The sequence below is a fragment of the Sarcophilus harrisii genome, chromosome 5, assembly GCF_902635505.1.
Source record: "Sarcophilus harrisii chromosome 5, mSarHar1.11, whole genome shotgun sequence".
Classification (NCBI taxonomy): Eukaryota; Metazoa; Chordata; class Mammalia; order Dasyuromorphia; family Dasyuridae; genus Sarcophilus; species Sarcophilus harrisii.
In genome coordinates, this window is record NC_045430.1 from 72,927,192 (window position 1) to 72,954,057 (window position 26,866).

Below are 26,866 nucleotides of genomic sequence, written 5' to 3' on the forward strand. Positions count from 1 at the left end.
CTACAGAAACAAAATTCCTGTACATGTCCAAACATAATCTCACACGCACGCAGAGTTTAAACAGTCATTTTCATTTCCTGCTCAAAATCCAATGACTCCTTCCCTATCATGGCATTTAAGACCTTACCAAATCTGGCCACAACCTTGACTTTTTATTTTTCCCTCCTTCTACTTCCACATACATGTTCAACATTCCCATCAAGTTAGATGATTTGCTTAATCATCTATCTTGCTTAATCATCACCATATTTGGTGAATATGCCACAGAGGCCTCTGCCCTTCTACTTTTATTTACACTGCTCCCACTTCTATTAAAATCCCATGCAAGTTCCAAAGCCTACATCAAATGTCATTTCATGAATCCTTCTTCCCTTCCAAATAATTCCTTTCTTGATTTCCCTAATGTACTCTGAAGTACTTACTACAAAATATCTTGTATTGCATTTATTTGCTAAAAAAGAAACAACTAGGGGCAGCTAGGTGGCACAGTGGATAGAGTACAGCCCTGAAGTGAGGAGGACCCGAGTTCAAATCCGGCCTCAGACACATAAAACTTCCTAGCTGTGTGACCCTGGGCAAGTCATTTAACCTCAATTGCCTCAGCAAAAAAAAAAAAAAAAAAGAAAGAAAAAGAAAAGAAACAACTTCTACTTAAATATGTCTATAAAGCTTCCGGAGCCTTTTCCTTACACAATGCTGTGATATACAAGGAAATTCAAGTATCATTAATCTTCATTTTACAGATGAGCAGTGCACAAAAAAAGGAGGAAATTCAAAAGCAACAATAATGTGGCTCAAACATCAGTAACAGAACTAACATCTACCCCAGCTTACAAAGGAATAACCAAGGCAGGAATCCTAGACAAAAGGGAAGCCTACAAAGGCTGCCACTTTGAATGAACAGGGCTTTCCATCTGGCTGACAGGAGCTGAATCCAGAAGTAGCCTACTAAATTCGCGCTCAGAAATCCAAATCAAAGTCAGAAATTTACAAAGATAAAGACTAAAGGAGATTAGGAGTAGACAGTGCAGACATTGATCACACTTTACCTTAGATCAGACCACTTAGGGAGCACTAAAACATTGGCCTGCCCCTGAATCCTGGAACAACGCCTCAACAAGAATTGTTCAAATATCTTAACAAAAAAAGAGCCTAGGCATCCTTTTTCAAGAAATCAGAAAAGAAAATTGTTCAGATCTCTTAGAGCCAAAAGGAAAAATATAGAAAGAATCTGCTAGTCACTTCCTGAAAGAATCCTCAAAATGAAAATGAGAAATATTAAAACCAAAATTCAGTTTCCAGGTCATATTAAAAAAAAAAAAAGAATGCAGAAAGAAAGAATTTGAGTATCAAATAGATACAGTCAGGATCACACATGATTTAGCAGCCAATGTTATTTTGGTCATCTATACTTGAATGTAATAAGGTAGAATGAGTGATAAAGCAGACTATCTGATTAAAATATTAAAAATAAATTTAATAACCTTATTCCAAAGTACCATTATCTTGAATCGATCTGGCATACTTTCATGATGACATCTACTTTTCTAAAAAGTCCTAGATGTATCTTTTTGAACAAATAGCAAGCTTCAAAAATTTTTATTTTCAATGTGCTTTCTATTAGTGATATATATTAAATATAATCTACTCAAAATTATAATCAATTGTCTAAAAGGAAAATCCTATGACAATTTTGATGTGTCATATAAATGAAATATATATACTGTTATAGTATTTGAACTTTGCACTTACGAGATTGATAATTCCTTTGAGATGATTGAGAATGACTGTTATCTTCAGGTAGTCTGACAAAAATAAATCTCTTATTTTGATTTGGGATTGAGGTAGCCAGACTAACGGAAATTGTCAACTCTGCATCAAACTTTGGAAACTGTCGCCTAGAGATTCTTGAACAAAAACACAAACATGCATAACAAGAATGTTAATATACAAAAAAGGGGGTATTTTCTTGGGATTAGGTTGTTTGATTTACTATAACCAAATTATCTTTTCTAAATGACATTAGATAAAATAAGCAACTACTTGAATTTTTCATTATCAACAGTAACTGAATTCCACTATTAACAGTGAGCAATACTCTAAAATCACATACACAATGACAGTAGTCAAATATTTAACTGTAACCACTTCTAGGCTATACTAAGTGAAAGTATCATAAAGAATTACTAAGTTATCTCAGATAAAAAAGTTCTTGCTACGAAGTTTATTTTCCCTATATCCTATAATCTGTCCTTTTCTTTTTAAAAATCACATATTCTCTATTACCCCAGTACAATAAAATATTTCTTTCATTTTTTTTTTCTTTTCCTTCTAGGACTAGAGTTCCATGGCAAGATATAAAAGAAACTTCTCAAGTTGCAAAGAGAAACAGTGCCTGACTCAGTCCTAGTTACCACCTGGGGAAATACAGATGCAATTCTGTCTCTTGCCACTATTAAGCAAAGAAAAGTCAAACTTGTGCCTAGCAAGAAGGCTACTGTTTATGGTTGGGGCAGACCAAAGTCCTCTGGGCCTCAGGGTTTAGGATTGACAACCATCATGGCTTTCACTATTTGGTACCTGACCACCTTAAGCCATAATACCATCTCCCTGCTTCCCTTCATACTTCATCATATTTCAAACATTTGCCGCTGTTGAGCATTACAGAGGCCCAGTTTAAATCAAGTTAAGTAGCATCAAAATTTTGGAAAGTCTTTTGACTACTACCCAAGTTTGAGTCTTAAGATACACATCAGCTTATAGAAAAGGTGAAAGAAGCTGCCTAAGTTGACTTCAGAATATTCTTACCCAATAGACTTACACCTGTCTTACCAAGGTCCTATAGGACTAGGGATGAGCAAAGGCAAAGTAATAATAGTAATGACAAACACATTTATAGAGCTTTAAGGTTGACAAAACACTCTCTTTACAACAGCTCCATGAGGTAAATCATGTTGTTGAGGAAACTGAAGTTCAGCTGATTCTGATGTATGAGAGGATAGTAGCACAATGGGAGTGGTGAACTTGGAGTCAGGGAGGCCCGAGTTCAAATCCAACCCCAGCTTTATGACTAAGTCATTTAACCTATGGCCTAGTTTTCTTATCTATGAAAATGGGGATAATAGCACCTACCTCACAGTGTTCAAAAAAAAAATAGTATCTATAAATAAATTGCAAACCTTATAGGATGATATAAATGCTAACCATTATTATTATTAGCTATTATATTTGACAACATTTTGTGAAAACAAGCATGGCATTAACAGCATTTGACTGGAAACAGGTAAATGCAAAAAATTTAGTAAACAGCCAAAAACTGAATCACAAATTAGCAAATTCCTAAGCAAACTTAATATATATAAGTAATAGAAACAATCCACAGTATCTGCATTTGGTGTGGTTAGTGAGCTGACCTGGAAGTTAGGGATCTCTGTTTGAATCCTGCCTCAGACATTTATTATCAATGAGACCTCAAACATATTACTTAGCTTCTCGATATCCTTCAAAACTTCAAAGGACCTTCAACAGATCTGACAGAGGAATACCCACAAAGATCCTCCAGATAAATATACATCATGAGCCGACTATGTGTAAGGCATTAGGGAGACGAGCAAAAAGAATGAAAATCCCTATGTATAAAGGATGGGTATTCCACTGTGAGATATTAGGATATGAGGATACATATACACATTTATACACACATATGAAATTTCTCAAGGTATAAACAGAAAAATAAAACAGCCACTATTCTAAAGGAGTTCACATTCTGAGGGAGGAGACAACACATATGAAAAGTTTTAGCTGCAAGTCAGCTGGGAAACTCCTGGAGTCATAAGACTTTAGCAACAAATGTCTCTTCTTTAATTTAATAAAATCTTATTGATTAGTAATGTTGACTCGCTGGACAATACTAGAGACTTTGGTGACAAGAACTCTCCTGTCTGGATCTTCATTAGCTTTAGAAGCAGCACCTGCAGGAACAGCTGTCAGGATGCATCTTCAAGGGGCTGCATTGCATAATGATATCCCTGGGAACTAAGTGGGAAGCAGCCACTTTCTCTAAGGCTCTTAAATGCAGGGTGCTGGACACCAGGTTCCAGGTGAGACACCAATCAAGGTGGTAGTAATGGTAACTTGCCAGGCATGTGTCCTGTTGTTTGCCCTGTGTGGGATAGCTGGTTGCTAAACTGGCAGAGATGACTCCTCTTATCTTCCCAGCAGTTGTTTCCCTAGCTGATATCTCTGAAAGCTGGGCAGAAGGCAGAACTGGTGGTCTACAGATTGCTGCCATTCCCTGGGCTCTTGAGTTATCCAAGTACCAACTGGGTCAGCAGTTTCTCCTTATGGTGATGAGGAAGATGAACCCCTTTCTCCATGATTTCTCCCCTTAATAATGGCTGGAGAACTAGACTGAAAGCAGTTTGTATCCCTGGATGACGAGGGGGTACTGCTATTCCCAAGGTTTGGGGGTTCAAGATTATGACTGTCTCCATTGAGAACTGAAGAGAGATAATGATCAAGAAGGTAGTGATCATCTGCTTAGAGATGACAACTAAAATCTTGGGAACTAATGAGAGAATATGGAGATGGGGAAAAGACAAAGATCCAGAATAGAACTTTGGCGGAATACCTACTATTAGAGGATGTGATGGAGACAATAAGCCTTTGCTCCTGAGCAAAGGAGACTCAGGAAAAAGCAGGAGAGAACAGTGTCACAAAAACAGAAGAGAGAATCTTCAGTAGGGCACAGTCAACAGTGCCAATCTAGTACATGGGTTAAGAAGGATGAGCACTGGAAAAAGACCATTACATATGGCCATTAAGAGATTAACATAACGTTCTAGGGAGCAATTGAGTAATAAGGTCTGAAATTGAAGTACAAACAGCTGAAGAGAAGAAGAAAATACAGACAACCTTTTTTTAAAGGAACAAAATTAAGAAAAGGAGAAACATTGAATGATAGCTTGAGAGAATGGCAGGGTGTGGCCAAGTTTTTTTAAAGGATGGGAAAATTTGGACATAACTGAAAACATTAGGAAAAGTACCAGCAAATAGGGAGAGACTGAAGATTAGAAAGGTGCAATGCTAGAGAAGTCAGCAGTAAGTAGAATGAAAAGTACATGTAAGATGGGGTGACCATTGGCAAGTAGAAGGGATGACTCTGTCACAGACAAGAGACTAGAGAATGCTAGTGAGGGTTCTGAGATGAGAGAATGGGGAAATAGGACACTTGGCTTAAATGGACTCAATCTTCTCAGTTAACTAAGGGGCAGGGTTAACAGCTAAAAGAGAAAAGTAGGGTGGGAAGGGAAGAGGAATTAGAAGGGAAAAGAAGGTTTGGAAGGATGATAAGGTAATAATTCAAAAGATGCTCCTATATCTGGCAGACTTTATCACCTTCTACCAGTAGGAATTAACAGTTTCACTACATCCCTACACTTAGCAGTTGCCTCTAATTCTTTTTTGTTGTAATCAATCAAAGAATCCTCTTCCATTTGGACCATGAGCAATAGTTATTCCAAAAAACTTTAATGAGCACGTCTTCCTGGTCTTTGTGGGTTTGTGGGTTTTTTTGGGGGGGAGGAAGAAGGAATGGAGGCATTCACCTGATATCAAAATAATCAGAAGGATCACTAAACAGTTATCACTATTTATATAGAAATTATATATGATCTTAAATTCTGCACAAGATTCCACGTTAGATAAAAAGCCTTTCTTGTTTTTCTCTATACTGAGACAAATTAGGTTCTTGTTTGTTACTCAAAAAAAAGGGGGGTGGGGCGGGAGACAATCATATTATTTCTAACTTTTAATCAACTAATTCCTTTTTATCTTCTAAATAGCTATGATCTTAAGGGCAGAAAAAAATACATGTGTATTATTCAAAGATTGCATTATAAGGTGTCAAAAAGTCCTCAATCTTAAGGTGAAATCAGTAAAATTGCTCAATTCAAATAGAGAAAAAAATAGACAATCTATTTTAGTGCTGAAAAGAAACTTAAACACTTTGTGTTGCTTTGCATGTAATCTTTTTATTTATTCTGTATATAGACATGTACCTGAATGTCCATTAGAACATAAGCTCTGTGCTACTAGAAATTGCTTCCCTTTTTATACATGCATCCTCATTGTGCCTGACACATTTGTTGACTGATGATTAAATTATCTAGCAGCTACAAATAAAAAAATCCCAAATGAAATATATGGTTATTGCCTTAACACCCTATGTCCTTATGTCTTTTCTGATGAGAGGAAGAAAAATGCTTCAGGGAGTTGTGATAACTTTTCAGGGATGCACAGAACTAGTACCTTGATGCATTGTCCACAATAAGCTGAGATTCTGCTCTATGATTAGTTTTTAGCTCCACAGCACAGTTTCTTGATTTGAGAGTCTCAAATAGATCCATTAACAAGTTTCCAGGCTCAATGCTAGGTAATTGTCTGATATCACCTGAAAGAGAAAAAAAAAAATTAAAGACATTTTAATATTATGCATTGATATGTGGATTCCTGAAACAGTTTATAAAAACTGGACTCTCATTTTTACTATTGAATAACGCTATAAATTTAGAAGAACATCCTCAGGAGGAAAATTGTGGTAAAAAAAACAAAAACAAACTCTGTAAGCCTTTTAAAATCTTCTAAGAAAAACAAATCCCTCTAAATAGACCTTTGATCTCATTACATCTTGTCTTCTCCAACAAAGTGCCCTCTCTACCCATTTTCATTCTTTCAGAAATCTTCAGTCTTGTCCTCTTTACTGCCTGCTTTCCTGTTGTCCATAAACATGCTGTCCATACCATACTTCAAAATGTCTTATTTGATTCTTTCATCCTCACTATTATCCTGTAATTTTTCTCTCTTTTGTGGCTAAACTCCTTGAGAAAGAAGAGGGAGTCAGCATTTATGTAGTACCTACTATGTACCAGGCCCTGCGCTTTCAAATATATGCTTTTCAAATATATGCCCTTTGATCCTCCAAATAATCCTGCAAAGTAGGTGCTATTATTATACCCATTTAACAACTGAGAAAATAGAAACATAAAGGTTAAGTGATCAGGACCACAAAGCTATATAATGCTATTTACTATACCATCGGCTGTACTTAAAGTCACTGCCTACCAGTGCCTTCGCATCCTCTCTTCAACTATCTTCTTAATTTTCTAGAGTCTGGCCTCTAATCTCAGCACTCAATGGAATTAGAGCCTTCCTTCTGAGATTCATTTATACAATGTATATATATATATATATATATATATAATATATATATATATATATATACACATATATGTATATAAATATATACATACACATATATACATATATTTATATGTGTATATATATATATATATATATATATATATACACATATATACACATATGTGTGGCCATGTAAATGTGTAAGTAAAAACATCATATGTATACACAGTTTCCCTCATTGGAATATGAACTCTTTCAAGGAGGACAAAGATCATTCTTTTGCCTATTTCTGGTATGCTGAAAGCTTAACTCAGTTCCTGGGACCTAGTAAGCACTTACACTGTAAATGTACTTTTAACCTCCACTTTCCTTACAACCATCCTTTTAACTTTTACGACACTATATCTGTAACCAAACAAAATAGTATGCTAGTTACAAAATGTTTATTCTTCAAAGTAGATTTCTAACAGGCAATAAATATAAGCATAAGATTTATAAAAGCAAATTTAGTAGCGTACAGTTACCAGTGAGGATGAACTTAACTCCTCCTACCTTTTCCCTTCCCTTTTATTCCATTCCCATTAATCAACACACCTTATCCCACTCCCATAAATCTACATACCTTTTTAGACCCCACCTTATCCTTTTCCCTCCCCCTCCTTATTTCTTTATAGATTTTGGAGGGTGTATAATCTTCATGGAGTGTGTGGATAGATACATACATACACATATATACACTCACACCAATATAGGTATTGTTCCCTATTTAACCCATTCCCAATATGTTTTCATAACTACAAGCCCTCTTCCCCACTTCTAATGCCTCTGTGTTGGTTCTTCCTCTGCATACATAGCAAATTCTTCATAGTGTAATTACTATTTTTACCTTTTCCTAGACAGTTTTGCTTTTTTTTTTTAATTAAATTATACTCAGTTCTATACCAATCTTTCTTTTGAACTTTCCAATTATTGGTGCCAATTTTAAACATATGGTTTATATTTCCATGTAAAAATATAAAATAATTTGTCCTTCTTGAATCCCTTGAAATTAATCTTTGATGTTGGCCATATGTAAATTTTAATACAAAAAGGCACATGAGAAGTTCACAAGAGATTAAAAAATGCTTCTGTAACCTCTGAGGAGTAGAAGGTTGGTCTTTGCTACTAGTGGGCATCAGGAGTTAAAATAAATATGGACTTTAAAGGCTGAATATCAAAAAATTACAAGCCTTTAAAAAATTCAAATGGATCTCAAAGGAAGATCTAGTCCAATCGATATCTGGACAAGAATAACTCAACTCTATTCTCAATAAGTGATAATCATCAGATATTTTTGCCTTAAGACATTTAGGAAAGGCTAATCTACCAATACTTCCTAATTTTACTTAGAGATAACTAATAGTTAAGAAGTGTTTCCTTTATCTCAAGTTGCAACTGTCAGCCCTCACTCTGTGGCCAAGCAAAGTCCATTCCCTCTCTTCTGTATGGGAGACATTCAAACACTTGAGAAAAACTTTCTCCTTCCTTTTTCCATCCCAGCTCTCCCAAGTGTTCCTCAGGCCAAACATTACCAGTTCCTTCAAATGATCCTCAAATAATATGAGGTTAAGGCTTTTTCACCCCTTCATGGCCATCCTCTAGATGTTTTCCAGCTTTTTCCCCCCTGCTGAGTCAACTGGAGTTAAGTGACTTGCCCAGGGTCACACAGCTAGGAAGTGTTAAGTGTCTGAGGCCAGATTTGAATTGGGATCTTCTTGACTTCAGGGCTGGTGTTCTATGCACTGCACCACCTAGCTGTCCTTTTAAAAATGTGCCATGCAGAACTGAACACAGTATCCAGACATGGCCTGCTAATGGCTACATCTAGTATAAATTGAAACAATATTTTATTTCTGGAGATTATGCCTATCTTAATGGACCTTCATTTTCATTAGCCTTCTTGTCAGCCAAACCATACTGGCATTGAGTAGTTTATTTTTAAAAACAAAACCAAACCTAAATTGTTTGGGTTTTTGTGTTTTTTTTTTTTTTTTTTTTTTTTTACAGATTAATTGCTTTCTCGACAGGCCTCTCAAACAAGGAATACATAGTGCTCTCTCAAGAGACAAAAACACATATACACAAACATATACACTCTGTGGGAAAAGAATGATTAGGGCTTCAGCTACTGGAAAGAGTACAAATAAAGAAATGGAACAGGTAATAAAGTTTAGCTGCATTGCACACATGGAATTTAACTGGGAAAAAAAAAAAAAAAAAAAAAAAACAAAAAAAAACCTAGGACAGAATGAGCCAGATTTATCAGATTAACAAGTCTGAAGTGAATTTTGACACAGGGCCACTAAAAAGCTTTTGAGCAGAAGTGATCAAGTGAGCTCTGTTCACAAGGGAGGTTATTAAAATGGCAGTATCAAAGCTAATTTAAACAAGTAAGAAAAGAGGTAGAAAGATTATTTAGGTACTTACTATAACTGTTTAGAGATATTAACAATAAATGGCTTATGTGTGAATAAACAGAAGATGGAGTCAAGACATAGAAATAGAATGAACAGGTTGTGAAAAATCATTGAATACGAGAAGTGTGAAAGTCAAATATCATTGCCAAATAGAAAAGTTAAAAGAGGAGAGCAATCTTGTGGGACAGACATTGAATTCAGCTTTGGATATATTTAATTTCAAATATTAGTGAAACATTCAAGAGCAGAGGCTTATTTTAAGGTGCAGATCTAAATCTCAGAAGACAAATCAGGTCTACAGAGACGAGGAGATATATATTAGAATGTAAGCTCCTTAAGGGGATCATTTCCATTTTTGTGCATATTCAGCACACTTGGCTTACAGCAAGTGATTAATGTGCTTTTTTATTCATTTACTAGCAGAGACGATTAATAGTTAAAAGCCACAGATATAAATAAGACTTTTAAGAAAGAAAACATGAACAAGATATGACACTAAGAATTACCAATAAAAGGATAATAAATTAACAGGGCAAAAAGAATAGATTAGATTAGAGGGAGGAACATCAGAAGTGTGTTCTCAAAAGATAAAAGAAGATGTGGCAAGAGCAGTGCTGTGGTCTATGAATAGGACTCTGTTGCCATCTGTTGAAAGAAGCAGCAACACTGAGGGCAAAAGCATACCTATACTTTTCCTTCCTCTTTTCCCTTTTACTCCTGCTCTCTCAACCTTCCTTCCCCTTCCAGCATGCTACACTATCTGGAGGAAGACCTAAAACATGTGTTGGATTAGTTTTTGATTGGGATGGAACACAGCTCTTTTGGCCTCCTTATCATGTACAAAAATAATCAAGTGCAAATTGGAGTCAGTAACTAAACTTGATTTCTCACTATCCAAAAGTCATTCCTGAGTTTCTGATCTAGAGTGACTGATTACCAAAATAACTTATAAAAATAAAAAAATGATTATTTTTTTATTTTTCTAATTTCAGAAGTTGAACTTTTTATTTTATTATAAGGTTATTTTGTATAGCATTTTATAATCCATGAATGCCTCATTGCATTTTAATTCCTCAAGTTGGATCACTCATGATCCTAACTTAGGCCTAGCCTAGATCAGACTCAGTCATTCAACCGGCTAGAGAATAGTGTGGGAGACTAGTTATTTTCCAAATAATTCCCCAAGCCTAATTTCTTTAATTTAATATGTATGTATCAAATTGATAGAGCTAAATCAAGAAGATAACATAAAAGAAACACACCCCAGAAGATCTTGGAACAACACAAAGAACTGAAATAACTGAAGATCTCATTTATTTTTTCCACCCCCAGCTGAACCTACAAAATAATTTCACAGGATTATATTTCAAGGCATAGTAGAAGGGGATTAGATTCTGCCTAGTCTACTCATGGCAGTGACTCAATACCATAGTCCAAGAAGAAAAAACTATTGATTCTGAGGCCTCCCAAAGAAGAAAAGAACTAAAATTGTGTGTTGGAGGTAAAGTGAAGTGCAGGGGTGGGTGGAAAACAGATTTTAAAAACAATTAAAGAGGGAAATACTTCATATACTTTCCATGAGAAAATGAAATAGAAACCTAGCTAGGATTAGTTCTTTCCCTATAAAGTTTACATAGGGAACTAACTTGGCCCCCACAATCTTTCTATTTAAGGAAGCTAAGGGATACCCTTTTCTTTTTTAACACAAACTACTCTCAGTCATATAGTCACTGAATTGTATTAATGAATCTAGCTGTCCCAAGACCACCTTAGACTCCACTAGTAGCTTTTGGGTAGGACATTGGTATATAAAGTAGCTTCCAGTTTCCAGATGGACTAGGATTATTTAGAACACTATAAAGTTGCCAACTCACTAAACTACAACTCATTTAAAAGTTTATTTCAGACTCTAACAATTTTAACTTACCAAGGATAATCAGTTTCACAAGTCTGGCATGTTTACGCAACAAATTTAAAACTGATCTGAAGATTGCAACACAAACTAAGCTTCCTTCATCCACAACAAGAACTCTGACTGAAGAAAATTTCCATGGAATTTTGTGCTCCAATTTCCGATTTGTTCTCTGCCATGAATAGAAGCTGTACTTTACCTACAAATAAAAACATACAATAGCAAATTTAACACAAACTTAAAAATCATTTCTTACATAGAATGTCCATCTCAGATGGCCATAAAAATAGAAGGAAAGATAATAGAGATTTACAGCAATATTCATAAATCTGACTTTTTTGACAGAGATGGGATATCTAGATCTAATTAATTCTCTCCAAGAAAGATGAACTGAATATGCTAAAAAAAAATGTCTCCAGGTCAACAAGTCACAATGAGGGAATGTCATGTTACTAGCTCCACAAGAATCAGATGATCTCAAGAGCTGGAAATCCCACCGATATCACACCTGACAAGTGATCATCCAGAAGTCAACCAGTGAGGATAGGATAAAGAACCAACTAATAACTTCTCAAGAAAGCCTATTCTACTTTGGGATTGCTCTAAGTATAAGCAATTTTCCCCCTGAAAATCAAGCTTCTATGAAATATCTGGTAATTCCTCCTAGTTTTTGCCCTTGGGGACAAGTCAGATAAATCTAATCTCCCTTTAAATATGGGCCCTATGTTTAAATATAAATATTATACGTACCCATTCTTCTATCGAGTTTTCTCTTCTCCAGCCTCTTCTCTCAGTTTCTTTAACTGATCTCCATATGACAAATTAAGGCCCCTTACCATTCTCTGGACATTCTCTAGCTTACTTATAATGCCCTTCCTACAATGTGGCACCACAAAGCAAAACACAAGTCAGACGTGGTCTTCCCTTTTATCTGAAAACCATAAATCATCAATTATTTCTTAAGTGTCAAAGTGCTAACATTGTGCTTGGGTCAATATGCAACTTGCTCATACTATTCTCTCACCTGAATCATAAAATATCAGTTAAAAGGGACCTCAGATCATCCAATTTAGCCTGTACCTTAACAAGAAATCTCTCTCATATCATCTTGCTGCTTTTGGAGAACCTACTACCTAACTAGAAAATCAGATCACTTCACATTTGGACACCCTCATTAGAAATTTTTTCTCTTCATCAGACTGATATTGCTTCTCTACAATATCTACTACTGTTACTAATGCTGTCCTGCTGGGATTAAGTTTAGAAAGCAGAATTCCCCTAAATGACAATTCTTGATACAATTCTTGATATAAGTCTTCCCTAAATTTAATATTCCTCTTCTTATACCTGATAAAGCTCATACAACATGACTCCCACTACTCTCCCATTTCAGATATACTTCATTTGAATGCAGCTAGGCAACATCTTTCCCAATGTGGCTCCTAGAACTGAACACTATTTGTCAGGGATAAACTAATTAAATCAAAGAATATGAACCACCAGCATTCTGGACACTATGCCTCTCTGAAGGCACCTGAAAATGATATTAAGTAGCTTTTGGTGTTATATTATGTCACTGTTTCACCCTCAATTGCTAGCTAGTAAAAAATAAAACACTCAGGTCTTTTCCACACTAACAATTATTTAACTATGCTTCCACCTTTCTGTGGAGCTGATTTTTTTTTAATCCAAGTGTAGAAATGGATATTTGCTCCTGTTTTTCATCTTATTGGTCTGTTCATTTTTTTTCGCTGAAGCAATTGGGGTTAAGTGACTTGCCCAAGGTCAACACAGTTAGGAAGTGTTAAATGTCTGAGGCCAGATTTGAACTCAGGTCCTCCTGACTTCACGTGCTCTATCCACTGTGCCATCTAGCTGCCCCCATCTTATTAGTTTTACCCCATAATTCTAGCCTATTAAGATTGTTTTAGGCCCTGACTGTCAAGACATATTAGATATCCTCCCAACTTCAAATGCTCAGTCAAGAATTCCACTACCCGTCACTGATAAAACCTTCCACTAAATATTTTTCTCAAGTTGACCTGAAATAGTCTCCTCCTACAACTACCTAAATCCTACTTAATTTCCAAGGGCTGATTATTAGCTTACTTTTCCCTAAAATATTTAACTTCCTCATCCTATAGATCATTTAGTCCAACCTTCTACGTCTAATGTCTCTTCCAAAATTAGATTCCTGATTTTAATCTGAGAACACACTCAATCTATTACCAAAAATCCACCTGATCAACAACTGGAATAATTACTCACTCTATTAGTGAGACAATTTTTATGTTGTTAGTGAGGCAACTTTTATGTTGTTATAGAAAAGAAAAGAAGTTTTCACCTGATGTAATGTATAAGCAGCAAGGCGAGTCTTCTCTCTCAGTAAGCTAGCAGCTTTACCAGTGGGTGCTGTTAGTAATACTTCTATACACTTATTATAATTCCATTCACTTTGATGAACAAAGGTGTTCCATTCTTCTGGTGCATCTAGATCTTGCTCAAAGTCTTTACAAGCTTTCCAAACTTCTGTTTCTTCCATTTGCTCCACATACTTAAAGAGATGACTAACAATTGTGGTCTTTCCACAGCCACCTTTCCCGCTGACAACTGTCACTGCATTAGAACAAATCATTTCCAGGGCAGCCACCTGATCCTGATCCAGTTGTCCTTGGTTTGGCATTTCAAAATCAATTTCATTTTCATCAGAATTAAAAACTTGGCTATTATTGCTCTGCATGTCCAAAACATGACCATCGCTGTCTGCTTTTTCTTCCTGAGGTTTACTTGTGTTCACTGCATCATCTCTTTCTCCATACTTGGATTTTCTGGTCTCCATAGATGCAAGAACTTCTTTCACATCCACTTTTAAATTCCATGATGGTGATGTCATAAGATCATGAACCAAAGCAGCAACATCTCTTTCAGCTTCATAAAGATCACTGAGAAAGATACATTCTCTCTCATTTGTCACTATCCCATTATCTTTTAGAAATTTCAGAGAAGACCAAACATCTTGAAATGATACCTTTCCAGACAACTTAGAAGTTAATTCATCTTCTTTAATATAAGTGTGTCCATATTCTCTACATATCTGTTTAAGTTTATTATATGTTATTAATGCATTCTTCTCCAAATTACTCATTTTTTGGAAAAGAAATTCACACTGACAAAATGCCAACCATGTTGCTTCACACCCACTAAGCTTCAATTCTCTGTAGGTTATCTTTAGGGGAAAAAATACAAGCAAAACAAAAATCTAAGTTCTTTTATAAAGTATAGCATAATAAAACCTATTTCTTTTTATTCAAGCTTTTTATTTTCAAAACATATGCATGTATAATTTTTCAACACCAACCTTTACAAAACCTTGTGTTCCAAATTTTCCCCTCACTTTCCCCCATTCCCTCTCCTAGATGGCAAGTAATCCAATGTATATTAAACATGTTAAAAATATATGTTAAATCCAATATATGTGCACATATTTATACAGTTACCTTGCTGGACAAAAAAAATCAGATCAAAAAGGAAAAACTGAGAAAGAAAAAATGCAAGCAAACAACAGCAAAGACTGAAAATGCTATGTTGTGATCCACCCTCAGTTCCCACAGTCCTATCTCTGGGTATAGATAGCTCTCTTCATCACAAAATCATTGGAACTGGCCTGAATCATCTCATTGTTGAAAAGAGTCATGTCCATCAGAATTGATCATCATATAATCTTGTCATGTGCAATAATTTCCTGCTTCTCTGAAATCATCCTGCTTATTGTTTCTTATAAAACAATAATATTCCATAATATTCCATAATATTCATATACCATAACTTACTCAGCCATTCTCCAACTGATAGATATTCACTGTTTCCAGTTTCTTGCCACTACAAAAAGGGCTGCCACAAACATTTTTGCACATGTGGGTCCCTTTCCCTCCCTTAAGATCTCTTTGGGATATAAGCCCTGTAGAAACACTGTTGGATCAAAGGATATGCACAGTTTGATAGCCCTTTGGGCATACTCCAAATTGCTCTCCAGAACAGTTGGATCAGTTCACAACTCCACTAACAATGTATTAGTGGTTCCAGTTTTCCCATATCCCTTCCAACATTCATCAATGAATGTTGATTCATTGTCAATTTGAGAGTTGTGGAATGGTACCTCAGAGTTGTCTTAATTTCCATTTCTCTGATCAATAGTGTTTTAAAGCATCTTTTCATATGACTAGAAATGGTTTCAATTTCTTCGTCTGAAAATTGTTCATATCCTTTGACCATTTATTAGTTGAAGAATAGTTGAATTCTTTGAGTCCTTTATCAGAACCCTTGAATATGAAAATGCTTTCCCAGAAATCTATTTCTTTCTAAACATCTATAGGTCATATCATGGAACATTACATCATTGATACTAATTTTAAAAGAAAACTCATCTAAAATATTTTTTTTAAACCTGTTTTATATATACATTAGAGGCTCCTAAATCTGAGGCAAGTCTAACTCAGATCAGTGAAGGTTCAGGCTCAGAATCAAAATGAAATCAGATACTCAAAAAACTACAAAACATTTAACAAAAAAGGTTATTTAACAAAAGCCAGAAAGGACCTAGCTCAAACTTATTTGGGTGCAGCTCTCCTATCAGCTTAGAAGCATGGATCAAGATTCAGGAACTAGAAATTCCTCATCTACTGAGTTTTTGTACTGAGGCACCAGCAACAGTTGGAGTTAGTCTTTTGATCAAATCAAGTGTTAAGAAAGGACTCTCTGCCTTTTAGGGAAAAACTAGCAGATGTTGGATCTACCAAACAATCCCACAACAATTACATTACTGAGTATTAGTAGAAGGAAGGATTTAAATCTTTAAATCTTATGATGATGACATTGTTGTCATTAAGGAGAAACAGAATAAGCTGGAATAAGAGCCACGTAAGAGGCAGCACCAGAGGGGGCAGAGGAAAAGACAAAAGAATGACAGTTATATGGTCCAAAAAAAAAAAAAAAAAAAAAAAAGACCCCAAACTTTTATGCCTATAATCGGCTATAATTTATATCCAGTACCAGTTCAAAGGGACAAGTATTGTTAGGTTTACAAAGTCTCCTTTGTAAAATTTATTTTATCAATATAAAAATAAATGATACATATATTCCAACGTGTTTGATGGAAAACTCATTCTGAGTTAGGCAAAAATGTTTTTCTTCATTTTTAAAAAATGGATTAGTGATAAGTTTTTCCCCGAGGTGATTTAAAATTATAGATCCTTCAGTTTTAGAGAGGGAAAAGAACATCTAATACAACCCTCTAAAGACATCTATGCAAGAGAAAGGGAGAGAAAGGGAATCTATAGAATGAGTAAGGCAAACCAGCTGACCAAAACCACCAATCATCACCACTACCCTCCATCCACTTGTTCCTGGACTCTATGCTCAAGAGCCATATTGCCTCAGCCTATTAAATGTTAAATCAATGTGATTGGTATAGAATTTGTTGATGTTAGAAAATCATTTAAGTATATACAGAAAAACTTAGATATGGGCAACTGCATATATATAAATTCAGCAACACAAAAAATAATGAAGACTAAAAAATAGGTTGGATGGAGTCAGAATAAAGCTTCTAAGTTTGTATTTGTATTGTAACTTCCCCCCCCTCCAATATTTTAACTATGTTACATTATAATTGATTTCCTTTGCAATTTTCTACATTTTATTTCATGCATTTAAAAACATTTTTCTTGGAATGATGCTAGGTTTACAACCTAAATTTTATCATTAACTTCTCACTCTCTTGAACAACTCCCCCATTCAATCAATGCAAGCTTTCATTACCTACCTACCCAGCTGGACTACTACAATAACCTTCTGACTGGTCTCCCTACTTTGTCTCCCCCCAATCTGTCCATCTTCTATTCAATTATCAAATTATCCTACTGCATAAGTTTGACCACATCTTCCTCCTATTCAATCAACTCCAGTGGCTCTCTATTATCTGTCTAAAAGATCAAAAATATAATATTCCCTTTAAAGCAAATCTGGTCCCTTACACAAGACATTTCCTCTCCCAACTCTTTGTTTTCACCGGCTGTTCCCTGCACTTATAACTCTTTTGCTCCTCATTTCTACCTCCTCCTAGCTTCCCTAGCTCTGCACTAAGACTCATCTCTTGCAAGAAACCTTTCCAAGTACCCCTCAATATTAGTGCTTTCCTGAGATTACCCCTGATTTATCCTGTAAAGATCTTGTTTGTACATAATTGCTTGCATATTGTTCCTCCAATACACTGTGACCTCCTTGAGAGATAAATGCTCTCTTGCCTTTCTTTGTACCCCTAGAGTTTAGCATAGTTGTCTGGTACAGGGCAGGTTCTTAATAAATGCTTCCACTAACTGGGAAGGATTCTATTAGACTTCACTAGAGTGCCAAGAGGTGTATGAGCATACAAAAAATAAGAATCCCTATATTACCAGATTTTCAGCTGAGGAAAGATGTGACCAGTCCAGTAAATTAGAGCTTATTCTTGCAGCAACTTAAAGAGAAAGGCAACAAATAAGATCAGTAGATCAATTCTTATCTTTCTTGACTGGTTATTCATCCATGTTGTGCCTACTTATTATGAGTGTTCCCCAAGGCTGTCCTGGACTCCCTTCACTTTTCTTTCTATATGTAAGTCTCTCACTTTGATGATAATTCTTCCAAGCACTAAGGCCTACAACCTCACTGTCATCCTAAACTCCTTTCTCCCTCATTTAAGATATGCAAAATACCACAAAATCTTGTTTTACACATGTTATCTTCGATCAGCAAATATTTATTAAACAGCTACTAGGAGTTAAGCACTGTGCTGAGTACTGGAAATAAAAACATGAAGAATGAAACGATCACTTCTCAACAGAAACTTACTTTTGAAGGGGGGAGACAAGGACATACATATGTATTTTTAACATATATACATATATATTTATACAACATGTAAAATACAGAATACAAATAAACAAGATAATTTACTTCAAAATAAACTGGTAAAGAAAGCATTGCTGATAAGAAAGTAGAGGGATTGTGAGGAGAAAAAGGAAGGCGAATTCAAAAAGTTATGTTGTTTATAGGCCTCTCTAGAAGGAAGAGGAATTCTATAAGGGAAAGAAGTGCCTTCTGAAAAAGGAGAAGTGAATGACGTGTCTAGGGTCTCTAAGTCTTTACAGCTGAGGACCCACTCCTTTCTTTATACCAATTGCCTCATCTTATCAAAATAAAGACTATTAATTCCTATAATTATGGTCTACGCAATGCCACTTATCCCTTAGCAGATCTCTCTGTTCTCTCATCCTCTGGATTTATTCATCTTGCCATCTCTTGCTCCTAGCTATTCTTCTCTCCATATTCTTCTTCCCAAATTACATTTTCCCCTCCCTTTTTTCTCATTTACATTCCCACACAAAATTATTTTTAGTTATATTAGTTTACCTTAAAAAAAAAAAAAAAAACACAACAAGAGAATATTATTGGGACTAATCAAACAGGATGACTGCAGAATTTATCATTTTAAAACTAATATTCTACAAATGTTGTATGGACATGGAATATTACAATCTCCAGAGAATTTAAAATGAGTATCACATAAAGGATGATGGAAAGAGACATAATGGTTGTGAAGAGATTGCAAAACTTAAATAATGAGCAACTTCTAAAAAGAAAATCAGAGAAATTTGTGATCGAGAAAGAGGCATCTTGATACAGTGGATAGAGTATTGAACTTGGAAGTCAGGAAAAACTAAATAAATTCAAAGTCTACCTATGCAACCCTAGCCAAGTCCAGCACATAACTCAGTTCTGTGGCACATAGTTTCACACTTAACTGTTTTTTGACTAAATGCTTTTTGATTTAAACACTTTCTACCTCAATTTATTCATCTGTAAAATTAACATAACAATAACATACATATCGCAGCATTTTAAGAGAATGAAATAAGAATATAATTAAAGTACATTAAAAACTTTGTGGTATTATACAAACACAATTATTGTTATTCACAAAAGTTATGTCATCAGGATTCCAGCATGGTAGAACATATCTTGTTGGAAAGATTTCAAATATGGTCCAAGTGAGAGATGAGGTATTCTATCTGAGGAACAATCTAGTAAAATAGAGGGAGGTTGGTAGACTGCCTATTAAGTAAGGGATTCCTATTTTAGCCATATCAATTCTATGAAACAAGAAAAAAAAAAAAAAACGTTTGGGGCTCTTTGCACAACACTAACAAATCTTAGCCCAATTTTGACAAAGATCACAGAAATCAGTCCAGCATCAAGGTTTATATCCTACTTACTCTACTAAAGCCAAGTTTCCATGGACATGTATTTAGAATTTTTTCCAAGTCTTTGAATAAGCTCTTAGGATGTTCTAGGTTCAGAAGATTGTGAAAATGGCGAGGCAGAAGGATTGGAATGAATTCCATTATTCTTGGAAACTTCAAAGCTCTCATTACAATTTTTAAAGCAACTATAGGAGACCAAAAGAAATGAAACCAGTTAAAGTAAGACAAAGTAAAGCAAGGGTTTTACAATTTTCTACAATAGACATCATTTGTACAAAAAAAAAAAACCCACAAATAAACAAAAACAGTATGTCAAAGCATTATTTTATACAGCTGAACGAAGTAATCAAAATTAAGGAGAAAATTGCTAAATATAACAGTGGATTTACACTAGTCAATGACAAGTCATATTATTCACCTTTTGGTCATCTGAAAATTCCAAGTTTTCATTCCATACATAAAATACATTGCATTTTTTTTTAAAGCAGTCATTTATTTTTTGGTTTTCCCTTTCTATTCTCCCGTCAATATAAGTGACTGAGACCCAATTAATTCATTTAAAAGACTCAAAAGATTCAAACATAATTTCTATTAGATTTGGGTATTTAATTCCACAAAGATAAAAACTTGCATCTAAAAATTAATTTAAATACGTATGTGACCTTCAATCATCTACTTGAGCTACTGAATAGTCTTTTTACTTATTTCCAGATCTCCTATATTTGATGATACAAAATGGTTTTTGCAATGAAGTTTTACTGTAATGAGTTCATATTTATATTTAACTATATCCATTTTTCCATTGAAATTTACTCTCTTTTCCCATAACTGACTTTCCCATGCCAAACAGACTCCCCACTTCCTCCCACAAACTTATACATGCTGTGCTTCCAAAAGGAATGATGTATTTTAGATCATGTTAATAAAGCCTGAGACATTCTAGTCCTCAATTGCTGTAATGACCTGACTTGAATCTGATTTTAAATTTACACTTACTTGGATTTTTATTCAGCACATTTTGACTTTTTTCCTGTGAAGAATTTCCATCTTTTCTCTGTGAAGATTCTTTTTGCTGTTCTTCAAAATCTTCGAGTGCTTCTTGAAGATTTGCAAAGCTCAAGTTGTGAAAACTTGATCTTTTATATACCCACTTTAAAAAATCTGATCTAAAATTTTCTGGAAATTCACATTCATTAAGAAAAAGTGCACAAATGTCTCTTTGATTAGATAAGTCTGTCTGTAAAAAGTAAGATGGCAATCCAACGGTAAAGTACTGGGATCTCACAACTTTTACTTTTACTTTAACTTTCCACCACGGACCAATCAATGGAAACCGTCCAAACACTTGAACCTTCTTTGTGGTATTTTCATCTTCAATTACAACTTTTAAAATAACACAAACACAGTATTGTTATCAGTTAATTTAAGACTTTCTTCAAATATTGGGGTTTTTTTAATTGACTTTATAAATTTCAATGTATTGAACTTTGAGATCCAGAGAATTATATGCAACAAAAGAACAAAATATAAAACTAGTCACCGATTAATTTTTTTTCAGATATTTATTCTCCTGTATTCAACTTTTCTAACAAGTAAAACAATCTTTAAAAAACAGCTTTTCATAGGAAAATGAGAAACCACATGCATAAAGGTAAAATAAATATAAAATGCAGTTCACAGGATTATGGTTCGAGATTTGGAAAGAACATCCTCATCTTACAGATGAGGAAATGGACCCAGTAACTTGGCCCCTTGCCCAAGAACATTCAGGAAAGTAGAGATAGACAATTCAAATCCAAATCCTTTAACTCCCCCATTACACTTTCCACTAGACCATAAATTAGAATTCTTCTAGGTCTAAATCTGTAATATTATAATATATATATATATATGTGTGTAAAACAGTTCATTTTACAAATGAGAAAACTAAAGATCAGTCAGATTAATCGATTGTCTCCAAAACCACTTGTTTCATTTCCCCATTTCTTCTTTGAAAACTCAGATCTCCAAATTAGGAGTCACAAATTTTGTGGCTGCCACCTCGGCAACTCTCTTAGTTTCTCTCTATTCTCACCCTAGGTCCTCATCAGGTTTTAAATAAGATTTAAAATCAGCAGACTTTAACTGCCTTCTCATTGGTTCCCTCATACTGTAATAGTTTTTTCTTCTCTCTCCAATCTACTGTCAAACAGCTAGTGAAATTATCCAAAAGAATCATGTCCTTGTAAATAAAAAACTATTAATAATTAAAAAAAAAAAAAAAGAATCATGTCCAATCAAGTCACTCCTTTGCTCAAAAAACTTAATAGCTATTCACTGACATTAAGGGAAGAAGGACTTGGGGTAGGGTCTCTTATTGAGGCAGAATTGAAAGAGATTTTCTCCTTCAAGGATTTTCAGAGTTTCAGGGTCCCCTCTTCAACATGGTAGAAAATAGCAATTTATGTTCAATTTGCATAAACTTATTCTCAAGGACCTTTCTTTTTTAATCATTTTTCAGGCATGTCTGTCTCTGTGACTTCATTTGGCATTTTTCTGGCAAAAATACTGGAGTAGTCTTGTCATTTCCTTCTCCACTTCATTTTGCAGATTGAGGAGGCAAACAAACAGTCTTTTAAATGACTTACCCAAGATTACACTGCTAGTCTCTGAAGCTAAATTTGAACTCAATTTTTCTGGATTTCAGGCTCAGCATTCAAACTATAGTGCCCCTACTTGCCCATTCCAAGAGTACTCATTATTTTCTGCCACAGAAGCTTAACTTCTTGAGGGCAGAAACATTTTCTTTTATTTTTCCATCCTCAGGGTAAGCTAGCACAGTAACTGGCATATACATGTCCTTTTATTAATATTTGTTGATTGACTGATGCTTGTTTTGCTTTAAAGCCCAAAATCTCAGATCTGAAATTCACACTTAAGGCCTCATTTCTTCCTGCACCAAACTGACCTAAGTGTCCTTAGTTAAGGGCCAAATTACTTACACCTCTCTGAGTCCATTTCTTCATCAGGAGATGAGGGGATTAAGTGAGACCTTTAAGGTTCTTTCCAATTTCACAGGGATTCACTCAGAGACACCAATAAATAGTTTTATTTGAATTCCTTTATAATCCAATCAGGAAAGCAGATAAAGTTAAGAATGAAAAGCATATGTCAAATAGCAAGAATCTGCCTATTTTATCACTAGGGGGACAGGAAAAAAGTGAGCCCTCCAGAAGTTTACATTCCAGTGGAAACAATCAAACATAGAAAATCTCAAAAGTCCAATAGCTTTAAGCTGTTCCAAGACTTTGGGACATCCTGGCTAAGGGAAATCTGGCTTGGGAAAGGAGTGTTCAAGATGAATAGAAGTAAAAATCCATAGAGCAGACAAGGGACAAGTCCTTTCTATAAGTATTTTTGGCCATCTCCTCAATGAGTTTCTTATACTCTGACATCTTCATTCCCAAGGCTCCCAACTTGGACCACTGGCTCTCCCAGCCCTGATAGGACAAGTTTTTTTCTTTGCCCAAAACCAGGCCTTTTGGAAATCATTCCTTCTAGCGCCTTCTTGAATAGCATTTACTTTGTCCATTTCACTACATTTACCTGGCTTGTGACTTTTTTTTTTGTTTGCCACTTTTTTTTAAATAGTATTTTACTTTTCCAAATACATGCAAAGAGTTTTCAACATTCACCTTTGCAAAACCTTGTGTTCCAAATTTTTCCTTCCCTCCTCCCTCCCAACACAGCAAGCAATCTTTAATAGGTTAAATTTACTAATGCCTTCAAGGAGCCTACACTTCAGTAAACAATAGAAAAGCTTGAACCTGCACAAGATTTTTGGGAGGCCCTTTCAAAGGGACAGATGGTCTGGGAAGGGGGCGTATCCCTGACATCATCATGAGTAAAGGCATCAGGCAGCCACGACCAAGTCCCTGTTCCAGCCCTTCCTCAGCGGGGAGCGTCCTCATTCCCGCGCTCCCCAGACTCACAGGTGGGTTTCCGCCCACTTTGCCCGAAACCAGGCCCACTTCTGAGCACGCTCCTCTTCACGCCCCCTTTCCTGGGTTCTGTGTGCCTTTGTGATCTATTTGCTAAGTGCATACAGCACGCCAAGTCCTTCGTATTTCAGTGGCGATATTCGCGCCTGTTTCACAGAAACGCGGGCACTCACTAGCATAGGATTCTTAGCTGGAGGGACGGGGCTTTATCGAGCCACTCGCTCCTTTCTCAGACAGGAAAGGGGAGACGGAAAGACATAACTCTCAGTTTCGTGGCCCCGGAGGCGAAGGGACCTCGGGAGACCACGCACTCGAGACCCTGTTGTTTGACAGGCGAGGGCACTGGGGCCCAGAACGAGTCACATTCATTCAGAGGCGCGGCCTACAGCTAAGCGTCAGAATTAGAACTCGGCTGTTGCAGGTTCGGCGCTCTCTCCCCGCCGCCCCCCGCCCTTCAAGCTCGGGTCTGTTTTACCCCATTGGCGCGCGGGGAGGCCGCCCGACCTCAGCCCTTCCGTATACAGCTCCTCCGCGTCCACAAAGAACGGCTCCTCCTCCTCATCCTCAACCATCTCCTCCTCATCGTCGTCTCCGTACTTTACCAGGGTTTTGTCCGGCAACAAACGGCCCTGCAACAGTAATTGGTCCCCCATCCTCGGGGTAGCGAGGCCGAAGCGAGCGCTACACCCCAAGCCTTTGGCGCTCGAACCCAAATAGAAGCGGCGCGCGCCCAGACGCCGAGTCGTCTGACCAATCAGCGATGGCGCCGAGCCTCTCAGCCAATCAGAGAGCACATATTGGCCACGCCCTCTTCTGGAAAGTAAGCGGGTGGGCGCAGTCCCACTCCGGTCTCCGCCGGAGACCCGGGACTGGGCGTTCGGGTTCTTTTGGGTCACGCGGTCTGTACTTTCAGCCACTCAGAAGTGCCCTCCCGCCGGGATTCCGCGACCTTCAGTCACCGCGCTGCAGGGGATCTCCGGGAAATGGGGGAGGCGGGAAGAGTGTAGGCGAAAGGCTCCGCCCCAAAGAGGGAGTCGGGGGCGTGGCAACCCTAGACAGAGTTTGAGGTTGAGGAAAAAGTGAAACTATGCTTACCCTCAGTGAGCTCAGTGGGAGTGCCCACTAGTGCGCGCGCGCGGGCTCAGACCCAAATGGGAAAAGTGGAGTTGGGGGGAAGGGGCAGGAATATGGCGGGGGTTGGAGAAAAGAAAGGAAAGGGAAGAAAAGGAGGATGCGAAGAGAAGAGGGAACGAAGAAGAGGAGGCAGGAAGAAGAGGAGGAAAGAATGGGGAGGGGAGGAGAGAAGGAAGGCAAGAAAAAAAGAAGGGAAAAGGGGGAAGGGAAGGGAAAAGGAAAAAAAGGGGAGAAATGAGAAGAGAAGGAAGGGAAAAAAACGAGAAAAGGGAGAGGGTAAGAAAGGAGGAAGAAAAAAGAGAAGGAAGGGGAGAAAGATGGGGAGGGGAGAAAGGAAGAGAAAAAAGAAGCAATGTTGGGAGAGAAAAAGATGGAAAGTGGGAAAAAGGAAAGAGAAGAGGATGAAAAATCAGGGAGGAGTAAAAAAGGAGGGAAAGAGAAGAAAGGAAAAGAGAGAAGAGGAGGGGAATAACGAGAGGAAGAGAAATAATTTGAAAAAGCAGAGAACAAAAAAGAAAGGAAAAAGGAGAAAAAGAGAAAGAAGGAAAGGAAAAGCTGGAGACAAAAGGAGGGAAGGAAGGAAAAGAAAGGAGTGGAGATGGTGTCCCACGTTTTTGAGGGGAATGTTTTGTTAAGATTGTTCATACTGTGTACTTTTAATTCAATAAGTTTTTGTTCAACAAAGGCATACAGGGTCAGTGGAGTGAGTGGACAAATCCAGGATTAGACATTAATAGTGAGGAAAACATTCTCTACCCTAGTCTTCAGTTTATTGCCCAAGACTTCATAATCCTTGGTAATACGTTCTAAGTTCCTTCTGAAAGGGTGGTCCCTTTAAGAAACTATTTCCTTTTGATCTGTTGTTATGGGGTCAGAACTCTGAACTTGAAACAAAGTATTCTTACAAGGTACTAAGTCAGTGGAATTGATAGAGACAATAGTTATCTAATTTAGCGTGGTTCAGTGTGACTGATTTAATCCTACAAGGAGATGTTATGAGCCAGAACTTGAAACAAGGTACTAAGTGGAATTGAGGAGACAATAGTTAAATCTAGTTTAGCACTGATTTAATCCTACAACAAATAATGGTTTCCTAGTGATATAAAGATTGGTTTATGCTCAGTGTGGGCCATATAAGGAGGAGCTCTCAGGGCCAGAAAGGACAAGTGCACTAGAAGCTCTCAGAGGCTGAGACAGATTCATTCCATCATCTACCTTTATGGTGGCCAGGCTGAAGCATAAACCCTTGGAACTCGGGGATATTCAGAGGCCAGAGAAGGAGGCAGGAGCTCAAGCTCTTGGAACCAAGGCTTCATTCTGCTCAAACTCAGTTGAATAAAAATCTGGTTTCTTTCTAATTAGACATTTTCCTCCTCTTAGTAAAGTTTATTAGGAAAATTCTATAACACCAGATGCTTGAATGGGAAGCACATGGTATTTAGAGTAAGGTCTGGCTGTCTAAGATGTCACCTAGGGCATCTTCTTTAAAGTCAATATTAGAAATAAATTTCCCCAATCAATGGTACCATAGACAAAATGAGTCACATTTAACTCCCACATTTGTCCTGTTTTGATCAATAAAAACTCTAATATCATATAATCTTAGAGACCAACCTCTCCACCCAGGGAAAGAATCTGTCTACATCTGTGTGGCTACTTTAAATATAAATTGTGAGTTACTTCTTACAGCTCTTTCCTCCCATGTTCTGTTTCTTGAGCCGACTGATCTAAACCAAGTTTAAATATTTTTTCCCATTATGAAAAAAATATCATTTTTTTTTAGTATAGATAACTGAGCTAACTTGTCTAAATCAATTAAACAAAATGTTCTCTTCACCAAAGAGGATTTTAAAGTTATTTCTTTTTAATGTTTATTTAAATATA

At 36.5% G+C, this 26,866-nt stretch overlaps 1 protein-coding gene across 1 annotated transcript in view; it reads right to left on the reverse strand.

Moving 5' to 3' along the window:
- HELB (DNA helicase B) overlaps positions 1–24,557 on the reverse strand; it is a 44,137-nt gene extending 19,580 nt beyond the window's left edge. The window contains exons 1-7 of the mRNA XM_003770909.4: positions 24,324–24,557; positions 20,865–21,251; positions 19,881–20,053; positions 13,913–14,794; positions 11,584–11,767; positions 6,310–6,451; positions 1,753–1,907 (exon numbers count right to left, since the gene is read on the reverse strand). Coding sequence (XP_003770957.3) covers positions 1,753–1,907; positions 6,310–6,451; positions 11,584–11,767; positions 13,913–14,794; positions 19,881–20,053; positions 20,865–21,251; positions 24,324–24,501 — 2,101 coding nt within the window. The 5' untranslated portion in view covers positions 24,502–24,557. The remainder of the gene's footprint in view (positions 1–1,752; positions 1,908–6,309; positions 6,452–11,583; positions 11,768–13,912; positions 14,795–19,880; positions 20,054–20,864; positions 21,252–24,323) is intronic.
- Positions 24,558–26,866: the final 2,309 nt, after the last annotated feature.